Source organism: Cyanistes caeruleus, chromosome 22 (assembly GCF_971803275.1).
Source record: "Cyanistes caeruleus chromosome 22, bCyaCae1.hap1.1, whole genome shotgun sequence".
NCBI lineage: Eukaryota > Metazoa > Chordata > Aves > Passeriformes > Paridae > Cyanistes > Cyanistes caeruleus.
This window is the reverse complement of record NC_141722.1, coordinates 230,262-241,933: the sequence shown is the minus strand read 5'-3', so window position 1 is coordinate 241,933 and position 11,672 is coordinate 230,262. Positions and strand designations below refer to the sequence as shown.

The following is an 11,672-nucleotide window of genomic DNA, read 5'->3' as shown; positions in this document are numbered from 1 at the left end:
GCTGCATCAGCTGTGCTGTTTTATTCCTCAGCCCTCACAATAAACATCATCATCATCCCTTCTCCAAGGTAATTTTCACTTCCCTGTGCTCATTCAGAGAAAAGTGGATGAAAAGATCATGTGTCTGGGGTGGTAACTTCACACAGCTTTGTAAAACCACTTATCACCTCATCTCCCTCTCCAGCATGAAGATCACCCCGCAGTTTTCAAGCTTAGCAAAGAAAAAGCTCCTTAAATGAAGGCCTCTTTTATTCCATTTATTATCCTTTCCTCCCTACTCATACAAGAGGAACAAAACAGCTACAGAAACCCCCACCGTCTTTTGTTAGGCGGGATCAGGCAGAGCTGGTGGGTCTCTACAGCAGCAGAAATTAGGAGGAAATCAGGAGTAAATACCTTTGTTTTGTGCATTTCCATTCATTTTGCCATTACTGTGCTCTGCATCTTCATCCTGCTCGTTTAACTGCTCCAGAGCCAGCTGACGCCAGCTCCTCAAGGACGCTTTTCCAACCCAAAACCCGTCACTCCTGCAGGGAGACAACAGCACTGGCACCCCAAAACCACAGCTCCCTTCCTCAGAGCCCAGACAGGGAAATCTTAAGGGAAAAGCTGTTTAAGCAGCTCTAAAAAGCATCTTTGACAGCATTTGGGACTTCCATACCCCTTGACTGTCATCTTCAGCAGGTTGGTCACGGTTTTGTAGTCCTCATTCAGCTGGTTCTTCAGCCGCAGGATTCGACACCTTTCCACCACACAGTCCTTGCAAAGTGCTTTGACTGGGTGGGGGGAAAAGAAACACAGTTTTTTACACTATTTATTGCATAATTCATTGCATAGGTAGTTTCCTGATGGTTTAAATGTCCTCAGACAGGCGTGTACCAACTATCCTGCCTCAGGATGGGTGATTTCACATGTCAATGAGGAAATGTTGGGGGTTACAGCCACATCAGGCCATGTTTGAAGCCTAAAGAAGCACAGAAATACTTCAGATGAGGTGTGATCTGTTCCAGTGCTTCCCAAGTCTGCTCTCACAGCTCCTGGTATCCACAGCCTGCAGTCACAGGGAGCCAGGGCAGCACCCAGCTGCAGCAGGCAGGAAATGCCAGGAAAACAAACACCTGTATTATTGTGGCACTTTGCCAGCTCAACCCAGAAAAAACACCCTCCTGCACCGGACCAAGGCAGTGGAAATCCTCCAGCTGGGCGTGTTTTAGATTTTCATCCTGAAGCAAGAGAAGGGAAGCAGAAAAGATGCCCACCCATCCTATTACCCATCCCTCCCTCCCTGCCAGCCACACTCAACCCACAGCCCTTCAGGCAATCTTCCACTTGACTGATAAACCTTGCCCTGTTTCTCCCCACAAAGGCTTTCTGCCTCACCAGCAGCTTCTTCCCTACAAGCTCCCAGCAGGAGCTGCGCTAATTTGGTCTCAGTGGGAGTTACTGAGGAACTTCCCAAAAGGAAGGAAAGCTGGGGACTGAAGAGGGGATGTCCGAAGCCTGGAGGGGCTGGGCTGACCCTGAAAAGCAGAATGTGTGGCAGATGCTTCAACAGGAGCAAGCTAACAGGTAAGTGTTTCCTTGGATGAGGTGACAGACAGGAAGGGGTATTTTTGGCCTGAATACTCCATGAGACCCAGCCCACGCAGGCGCTGTGGGTGCTGCAGGCACAGAAAATAACTATCAAGAGTTTGGAGTGTTGCATGTGCAAGCTTTATTTTCTAGAATCGCCTTCAAACCATCCAAGTATTGAATTTCCTAAGCAAAGTACCCCATTCCTCCACAGCAATTCCTCCAGGCACAGCCCTTCCCCTGAGCAGAGCCCAGGGCCAAATCAGACCCTGCAATCACCCTAAATGAGTTTGGGAAATGGTAACAGAATTAAATGATGTTAAAAAAATCTCCTGAAAATAAAGCAGCACCAAAGCCATGCACTGAAATGAAGTTAGGATGATAAAGGATGGCTCAAAGGAGGGCTGGGACCAGAACAAGGCTCCAAACCACATCCCAGGAGGTGACTGGGAGAGGATGTTACCGTTGAGCCGGGGCCCTCCTCCGTATCGCCGGTAGAAGAAGTCGGCCACATATTCCGATATCCTCTTCATCAGGGATATTTTATCGGGATGGAGTTTGCCGTGGGAGCACAGGCAGGCTGTGTTATCAATAGGTTTGGGAGGAGTGGACTCATCCAGCCACTTCTGCAGCCATTCCAGAGAGATGAAGTCGTAGGGGGAACCTGGGAGGGGAGAAACCGCAAAGAGAAAAAAGAGCATACATGTCAGCTCCAACACCAGGTGGTATTTCATAATTACTCTTAAAAATTAACAGGTAATCACTGTTGATTAAATCTCTGAGGTACAAGTTTGCAAAGGTCTGATCCAGTTTCTCCCAGCCTATTCTGATCTCAGTGTCACAGATTTGGAAGACAGGAGCTACATGAAAGACGTGCAGATCATTTTGGATTCAGCAATCAATATGCAACAGCTCCAAGGAGGAATGGGAGTGCTTTCAAACCTTTTGGGGATTACTGGAGAGCAGTCAAAGAAAGGGGAGGGATTTCCTATCATCCATCAAGGGACTGATATAATATTTAAATCATCATCATACACTACAGGCTTCTTCTACAACAGAAAGAGTTCACTGGGGCAATTTGAAAATTAAAGGCAACAACAGCAGAGAATAAGTCAGTGCTCCCCTTGTTCTTTCAGCACCCAAATTTTCAATGTCTCTTATGATTTTAGGTGAGAAAATTTTAAAATTTACAGTGCAAATGGAAACTTGGATTTTTTGCTGAAGCAGAGCAGCAGGCCTGCCCTTGTTTGCTGAAAGAGAAGTAGAAAATGGAGGTTCAGGAGCAGGTTGGGGTGAAACCCCTGTATCTCAATACTGAGGCACAGTATCACTACACAACTCTTCTGTGGGATGACTGGGATATCAAGAGGAAATCAGGAAGAATTCAAACCCAATCTGTGCTGCCACGAGGACAGCTCTGAAACCATGGGGAAACGTATCTGTTGGGAACATTTATAACTGAGCACAAATCCTTCATGTTTCCTAGGAAGGAGCAACAGAGAAGCAAGAGGAAAAAGAAGACAGAAAAACACTGTGCCAGCAGCTTGCACTGGAGCTCTGTGAAGCCTCTTTTCCTCCACAGCCTCAATCCACGGTGTTTTCATCTTACGCAATGCCCTCCGCAGCCGTGACCTCCAGAGAATTACATTGCTGTCAGAACTGGTTTGCTAGTTTGGGATGAAATTGCCTCCCCCAGAAAGGAGGGTTTTCTGGGGCAGGCTCCACAAAGCTGGCAGAAAATGTGTCTGCACAGCTGCAGAGAGATCCCCAAGCTCCAGAGACAGGACCTGGAGCAGTGCTGGATGATGCTGCCTCCAGCTGTGCTGGAAGTGCTGTGCCCACGATGTGCCAGCAGCAGGAAGAGGCTGCCTCAGGGCAAAGTTTTAGGTCCTGTCATCTCTAAATTGGGGCAGAAGAGCTTCACCTGCACTAGTAAAAAACACATTTTTTGAGATTTATTCCTCTGTCACATCAGAACTGCCGAGAGCAAACTCTTCTGTTCCTGCTGAGGGAAACCAAACTGGAACAGTGACTCAGGGCAGGTTCATCCCTCAGCACAGCTCTGATCTCACACTGACACCTGAGTGCTGCTCAGCCTCATGAGGAGCTCTGACACCTTCCTGCTCCAGAGTTAAGCATCTGCACTCCCAAACTGCAGAGGCAGATGTTTACAGCAACAGGAGTTTGCTGTTACTCCAATCTCAGGGTGGGCTCTGAGCATCCAATAATAAAACCTGAACAGTGAATTCTCCTACAGGCCATACAATTAAACCAACTTTTAAGTCTTCAGTTATAATTATCCTGCAGTTTTTAGGGGAAGCACATACTGAAGACAAATTTCCTGGACTGGATGGATTGATCAGTTTTTGAGGAGAGAAAAACAAGGTGGGAAACAAAACTCCTTGTGCTGAGGCAACAGGACACAAGGAGAAAAATCTTAACCCCAGTCTTCCTACAAAACTGAGACATGGAGCAGTGAAGCACTGGCAGGGATGGATCCAGTAATTTTCTGCTGGAGGTCAGGCATTCTCTTGGTCTGTTACCTGCTGATGAACTGGGCTCACCAGCTCCCAAACCTGCCACAAGCTGGCAATTTGGGAGCAGGCAGTTATTCTGCCTCGATGCCCCTAATGAGCTGAGCTGCTCACCAGGCAGAAGAGTCACAAAGCATGAGGCTGACGAATGGGGAAGAAGCAGGAGTGAATTAGCAACGCCAGAGGCCATGAGAACGAGCAAAGAAAGGAGAAAAATAGGTTAAGGCAGGAAAAGAAGCAAGGGAAAACAAATGTAAGCATGCATGAAGCTCTCTCCTTGCAGACAGCTGCAGGAATGCCTTCCAGCAAGGCCACAGGAGCTGGGAGTTAGTCACAAATCATTCCCAAGCTTAACAGCTCTACTACAGCAATACTCCACAATGTCTTACAGACCAGCTTCGGCGGGTAACCTTTGGTAGAGCTCCTTCACCTCCTCGTGTTTGATCTTGCCTCTGGCCACGCTCTGTTTGCGCATCTCGGCCATTTCGTCACACCACTCCTCAAACTTGCAGTTATCCCGCTCTACCAGCTCCTGCAGGAAAGCTGGGAAAGACAAAAAAAAACAGGAATTGAAGGGAAAATGTCAGCTATGTTAATTACCATGGGTTATCTGGGGATAGCAAACTGAAAAATTCCCTCCTGCAGCCTTGCTGGGCAAGGTCTTTCCCCAAGCCGAGCACACGGACGTTGCTCTCTCTGATACTGATGGCTGCAGATGATTTAATGCAAAGTTTTGCACCCAAGAAAATAATTTACTTGGGGGTTGGCTGCGATGCTAAAAGCAGCTCCTCTGTCCTGCCTCATCATTCCGGGGAGGAAACAAAAGCTTTTCACCCTCTGGATACACCAGGAGCCTGTCACGACCTGTGATCAGCACACTGCAAACCCAAGGGCACAGAGCCCGCAGGATATGGGAGATTAGCCAGGGCAGATCAGCAGAAAGGTGAGGGAAATGGGAATTTTTGCTGCCACTGATGGAAAAACTCCAAACAAACCAAACCTCAGCAGGGAAAAAAGAAGATAAACCACTTCCCTCACAGGGCTGGTGGGAGGGAGCAGGGGGGAAGCTCTGCTTATCTCAGGTCTTTTCCTATTTAGAATTATTCTGAAGAGCTAAAATATCTGCAAAAAGGTTAATTCTTGACCAAAATATCCACCTTGGGAGAATATCCAGTATTAAAAAATAACCAGCCTGACCTCCTTGAGATCAGAGCCAAGTTACGTCTCTCCACTGTCCCGGAAAAGCCGCTTTGTAACAGCATCAAAGCAAAATGCCTCAAATTTACAGTTCCATGAAACCTCCCCACAACCAGAAAGCTCGACTGCTGCCCTTCACTCCCTGTTCCCTGGCAGGAATCCACGGGAAACAAAGGCAACCGCGGGGCTGTGCAGGAATTTGGAGCTGGGTGGGGAGGTTTTTGTTGAGTTATTGTTTTGGGCAGAGGGGTAGGAGGAAAGGGAGAGCAAGAAAGCTCAGGAAACAGGCTGGAAATACAGATCCAGGCAGGAATTAGTGCTAATTCCTGAAGTTTCATGTCTTGAAGGGCATGTTTTAAACAGGGGGGGCTTGGGAAAGGCTTGGGGTGTTACTGGGGGGAAGAAGGTGTGTATGGTTTAACCCTGGATCTGCAGAGATCCAAAGGGACCTGCCAGCTCTGCTGTCCCTGCTCCTCCACAGAAAATGAGTGCAGGGGAACACACCTCAGCACCAGGAGCCTAATTAGAATTTCTAATCAAGGAGCAGCCAAACAGGAAACATTAAACCCACACACAAAGCCCACAGGGAGTTCTGGCACCCCCATAATTCTAAAGCAGAACATGAAGGCACTCGGCCCAAATTTCCATTTGGGGCTTGGAACCTCTTTATTTTCACGTCATTTATTCCTGATGTGGCAAAGCTGAAGCAGTCGCAGAGGGAACCTGACATCTGTCAGGATTATTCACCTCCTCGTGCACTGCTGCTGACATTTAACCACGCTGTTCTCCTGCACCTTCAGAATCCAGCAGGATCACAGCAGTGAATCCCAGCAGGATCATCTCCTCCTGACCCCTTCCCAGTTTGACCAGTTTGGTAAAGAAAGCAATGTCTGAGTGGGCACATGGGAGGGATTAGCATTTTAATGTTATTTAAGTGCTGGGAAAACGCAGGGGTTTCACTGGTCAAGACACCTAGGTGCCACACAACACCTCTGGGGCTCATGGCAAACGGTCGAGAACCATGGAATGCTGGAGTGGCTTTGGAGGGATCTTGAAGATCACTTTGTTTCACCCAGGGACACCTTCCTCTATCCCCATTTGCTCCAAGCCCCATCCAACCTGGCCTTGGACACTTCCAGGGATCCAGGGGCAGCCACAGCTGCTCTGGGCACCCTGTGCCACAACCTCACCCCCCCACCTCCCCAGCCAGGAATTCCTTCCCAGCATCCCATCTATCCCTGCCCTCTGGCAGTGGGAAGCCATTCCCCCTTGTCCTGGCACTCCATTTTTTGTCCCAATTCCCTCTCCAGCTCTCTTGGAGACCCTTTAGGCACTGGAAGGGGCTCTGAGCTCTCCCTGGGGCCTTTTCCAGCTCTCCCAGCCTGGAACCAGAGTAGAGGGGCTCCAGCCACTTCCTAGCCCAAAATTCCACCTCCTGGCCCACCTGGAGGGTTGCAGGAGGAGTGGGATCCCCGGGACTCACCTGGCACCTCCACTGTGAGGGATTTCTCCCGGGCCTGCAGCCTGTACACCAGCATGTAGGCGTTGCGGGAGCAGTGAGTGCCCTTGCCACACTTGGGCTTTCGGGTCTGCGATTTCGACGGCTCCGCTGTGGGAACAAAAGGCAAAACCTCAGCGACACACGAGCTCCCCCCTGCTCCTCCATTCACGGGACGAGCTTGCCACCCAGCCAGCTGCACCTCTGTGCCAAGCACTGGGCTTGGCATGGCTCAAAACTGTATCCCAAAGAAAGCCCCAAATCTCTCCAGCCTTTCTGGGTAAATCAAAGGGACTAAATTTAGGAGCCTGTTCTGAACCTCCCTTCTCAAGAGCCTTTCTTCTCTCCCCAGTGGAACTTCTCTGAGCCAAAAGCCACTCTTGGAAAAACATCCCTTCTCCCTTTTGCCTCTCGTTCTGCTGTCCTAACTCCAAAGAAAAGAGTCAAATCCTCAGGGAAGAAAATAGTATTTACAGGTGATTGTGGATATGTAAAAAACACAGCAAAGCTTTTAGGAAGCCAAGAGCCATGGAAAGGGTTGTTTTTGAGCAGCTGCTGGGGGATGTAAAGTTGTGTTGCAAGAGCTGCTGTTTCCAGATGGATTCTCAGGCAAGGAAAACACTTATCTACAGCTGCAGCTTCAAAAATCAAACCATTTTAAACAAAGGAAAAAATTAAAGGAACAATGTTCCATTAGTCAAACTCTAAATGGACCATTGAATTACTAAGTTTCTTTTTCCCAAATTCTGAAAAAATTCATGTGCCTCTCCCCCCACACCATCCAGGGGACTTCCCAGACTATATTTATTTGCATTTTATCCAAGAATTTTCTAAATTGTTCCCATCTGCATGGCCAAGACTCTCCCTGCCACAGACCTTCAGTTTATGTTACTGACCTTCTCTTGCTGTTACATGTGTTTACAACAAAGAAAGGCCTCAGTTTTGCCTGGAACAGGCAAATTACATCAAAACTTGATACAAATGTTGAGCTCCCAGCTTAAATAAGCTCCTAAACACATTTTACTTCTATTCTCCAAACAGCCTTGAATTGAAATACAAGAAATAAGAACATTTACTTGCAGCTAAGCATAAAACTCTATAAAATTGAGATCACAGCAGTTTACTTACATCTCATTTGTGCACTGGGTGAGCAGGGAGGGTAGAAATGAAGTGTGAGCTGCTGCTGGTGCCTCCCAGGGCTCAGTTTCCCTGTGCACCACTAGATGTCCGGCCAGCTCCAGCCTGGGCCGGCAGCGAGCGGAGCCGCTCGGGGGAACGGGACAGAGCTGCTGGCACAGGCTGGAAAATCCCTCCAAGATTGTGGAGTTCAACCATTAACCCAGCTCTGCCAGCTCCACCACTAACCTGTGCCCAGGTGCCACCTTCACACACTTCTTCACACCCCAGGGATGGTGACTCTACACTGCCCTGCTGTGCTGCTTTTCCATTAATTGATAGTTAGTAAAGAAACCATCCACTGAAATGTTTTTTTATGAGGAAAAGCTCCTAAGAGCTTCCTCTATGCCTGGAAAAACCCAATAGCTAGCTAGCTCTAAAAATTAACAACCTATTAAAGCAATTAAAAGTGTCCTGGATCCACCTCTGTGAATTCTACATTTTGAAAAGCCCGAGAAATCTCTCTCTTGCTTCCAGCCCTAAAGAGCAGCTGAGCTCCCCAGTGGGGCCAGCCTGGGAGAGATGTTAACCCTTCACTACACAGACCTGCAAACTGAATCCTCTAAGAAAAAAAAAAAAATAGAAACACGTAAAAAACAACATAAACACACCAAAGTCAGTTAAAAAAAAGTCAAATTCCAGATTAAAAAAAAATACCCTGGTATTAAAGCTAAAAATTCTTTTAGTAAAGCTATAAAAATAGACTGCAATACACTAAAATAACCCCTTTAATTCATAAGCAAGTATAAAAGAATAAAATGTTCAAACTGTAAATGTGAGAAGAAGTAACCATAATTAAGCAAAGCAAATGTTAAAAAAAACTATAATCTCATAAAAAACTTAAAAAACTCCACAAAAACAAAACACACAAACCAAAAAAACAAACAACCCCCTTTGCCCCCAGGGAGAGAAGACCTCTGCTCTCAAAAATAATAATCCCAAAAATAAATTTAAAAAACCTTTATTTTTAAACAGCTCATCCTTAAAACAATACCCCATAAATTAACATAACCCATAAATTCAGCTATGTAAAAGCTATAAAAATAAGAACTCCACAATTACAAATCTTTTTTTCCCAGACAGCTGCTATTCGTAGAAATAAAATAAACAAACAACTGTTTCTTATAGAAATGTCTCCAAAACCTAACAAAAAAACCCTCCTCGCCCTACAAAAACTAATGAAAAACTATTATAAAAACAGTAACTAATTTAAAATCCCAAGTTTTGCCTCCACATTATCAGTTAAAAAAAAAAAGTCAGGCAGGGGGAAGAAAAGTATTCTAAAAGTTTTTATTCTTATTCTTCTAGTTCTATTAATAAAGGGATTTTTTTCATACCTTTTAAATTTTAAGCCTGTTTTACCCTCCTCCTAATTCATATCTCACAGCAAAAAATAAGTAAATAATTCCAGTAAGTACATGAGCAATTTTAACCAGCTCTAAACCCACTACACCTGTGCAGCCTCTTCCAAGGCCTGACTACACCTTCCATGGGGAAATTCCTCTGATATCCACCCTAAACCTCCCCTGGCCCAGCCTGAGGCCGTTCCCTCTCCTCCTGTCCCTGGCAGCAGATCCCAAATCCCCCTGGCTGTCCCCTCCTGTCAGGGACTTGTGCAGAGCCAGAAATTCCCCCTGAGCCTCCTTTGCTCCAGGCTGGGCTCCCCCACCTCCTCCAGCTGCTCCTCAGGAGTTCTCCAGGCTCTCCTCCCTGTGCTCCAGACCTTTCCCCAGCTCCACTGCCCATCTCTGGGCACATTCCAGCACCTCATCGTGCAGGTGACAACAAGGAAATGGGAGAAGGCTGATGCCCATTACACAAGGGAGCATTTAAATCTGCGGGGCTTTTTTCTCCAAAGATGCCTTAAAGAAAAACAACATTCCACAGATTCCAACCACAGCAAAACATCCCGGTGGGTAAAAATTCCTGGGAATGGACTGCTTGCACTGCAAGTGAATTTCTTCACAATTTCCCTGCTGTGAGCACCTGCAGTACAGAACACCGAGCCACTACAAAACCATTTCAACTCCAAATGAGCTGCTCCTTTATTGACTGCAGAGTGAGAAACTCACAGGTCCAGCCTCAGCCCAAGCTTTCCAAGAAAACGTCAAGAAATCCAGGCCAGAAACACAGTTATTTGGGCAGCACAGGACAAAACAGTAAAACAGAAAAGCACCAAGGAAAAAGCTCAGAGTAAAAAGGCAGTTTTAGCTTCCAAGTTGTTAATTGGATCAAAATCTTTTTTACTGCCTCCAAATAAAACACCTCAGTGGAAATAGAACCATAATGTGTTAAGGAAACTGAAAGCGTTCTCCTTATCTGTTCCAAGGAAGCGGCACCCGCCTGTTGCTCCCTGATAGGACCCTGCTGCCCGCTGTTCTCAGCTCTTATCTGCCATGTGGCAGCCAGAGAAATACTAGAACAGCTGATCACGAGGTGTAAACACTCACACGGGCCTGAAAGGAAGCAAATCTGGCTGCAATCACCAGGATTGCTGTTTCCCACATTCCACCAAGCCCTGACAGCCCATGCAGGAGCATTCTGGGGAGGAACAGGAGGCTGCACCTGGGGATGCCCGTGGTTTTGGCAGAAAGTTATTTTAAAAGGGCACTCACAACTGAAAGGTTTTACCTAGATCTTCCTCAATTCCCAACTGCAGTTTCTTCCCCTCCATCTTCTCGATGTCCTCGTCGTTGAACTTGTACCACTCGCCTGTCTGCGGGTCCTTCACGTGGGCGATGTAGTGCCCGGAGTAGGCGCTCACCCCGCGGTGTATGAGCACAGCGCTCAGCTCGTACACGTACACACCACCTGCGAGTACACAACACCTACAGCTCTGCACACAACAGCACTCATCCTTCCTGTCCTAGAAATCAGGGTGTTCACCGGGCAGCAAAGCCTGCACTTGAACTTACAGCGCTTCAGGACATTGCTAAGAGAATTTTCAGTCACAAAGAGGATTCGGAGGAACCACAGAATCCCAGAATGGTTTGGGATTGAAGGGATTTTAAAGCACATCTTGTTCCACCTCTCTGCCATGGGCAGGGACATTTTCCACCACCCCCGTTTGCTCCAAGCCCCACCCAAGGTGGCCTTGGACACTTTCAGGGATCCAGGGGCAGCCACAGCTGCTCTGGGCACCCTGCTCCAGGGTCTCACCATCCTCACAGGGAGGGATTTCCTCCTAAAGAGAATTACAGAAGAGGTCTGCCAAGAGGCAGGAGGCAAAGATAACAAGAAACTGCTCCAAACTCACTTTTTTGCTCCATGAAAGGCTCCATGTCCAGCAGCTCTGAGAAGCCAATGTAGGTGTTCAGCTTCTTCTTGTGGCCAGTTTGTCTGTGCAGAGGCAAACCTTTGGCTCAGGGCAGAGCAACAACAGCTCACATCCCAAAATACCTCCCTTGAACCCCCCTGAGCATCCCCAGGAGGCTCAGGCACCCTGTCACCCCTCAAATTGAAGCAGGAAGAGCAGGGTAGGTGATTTCCCCGATGGTTTGCAGGGTGTTCCCACACACCTGTCGAACACAAAGCGCATGAGCTGCAGGTTGAGGGTGCAGGGCAGGCTGAGCAGCCGGATCTTCCTTGTGGCGTTCTGCTTGCTCTGACAAGTCTCACAAAAATAACGATTGTCCCCTTCTAATTTTTCCTCCTGGATGTGGAGAGGCAGAGGGAAAGGTCTTGAGAACATGTCA

General features: G+C 47.4%; 1 protein-coding gene across 5 annotated transcripts in view; it reads right to left on the bottom strand.

Annotated features, from left to right (window-relative positions):
• USP48 (ubiquitin specific peptidase 48) overlaps positions 1-11,672 on the bottom strand; it is a 30,112-nt gene that overhangs the window by 12,091 nt on the left and 6,349 nt on the right. For all 5 annotated transcript variants that reach the window (XM_086860472.1, XM_086860474.1, XM_086860473.1 and 2 more), the window contains 8 exons: positions 11,496-11,629; positions 11,234-11,316; positions 10,609-10,788; positions 6,787-6,912; positions 4,500-4,649; positions 2,036-2,236; positions 662-776; positions 397-527 (listed from right to left, as the gene is read on the bottom strand). In XM_086860472.1, coding sequence (XP_086716598.1) covers positions 397-527; positions 662-776; positions 2,036-2,236; positions 4,500-4,649; positions 6,787-6,912; positions 10,609-10,788; positions 11,234-11,316; positions 11,496-11,629 — 1,120 coding nt within the window. The remainder of the gene's footprint in view (positions 1-396; positions 528-661; positions 777-2,035; positions 2,237-4,499; positions 4,650-6,786; positions 6,913-10,608; positions 10,789-11,233; positions 11,317-11,495; positions 11,630-11,672) is intronic.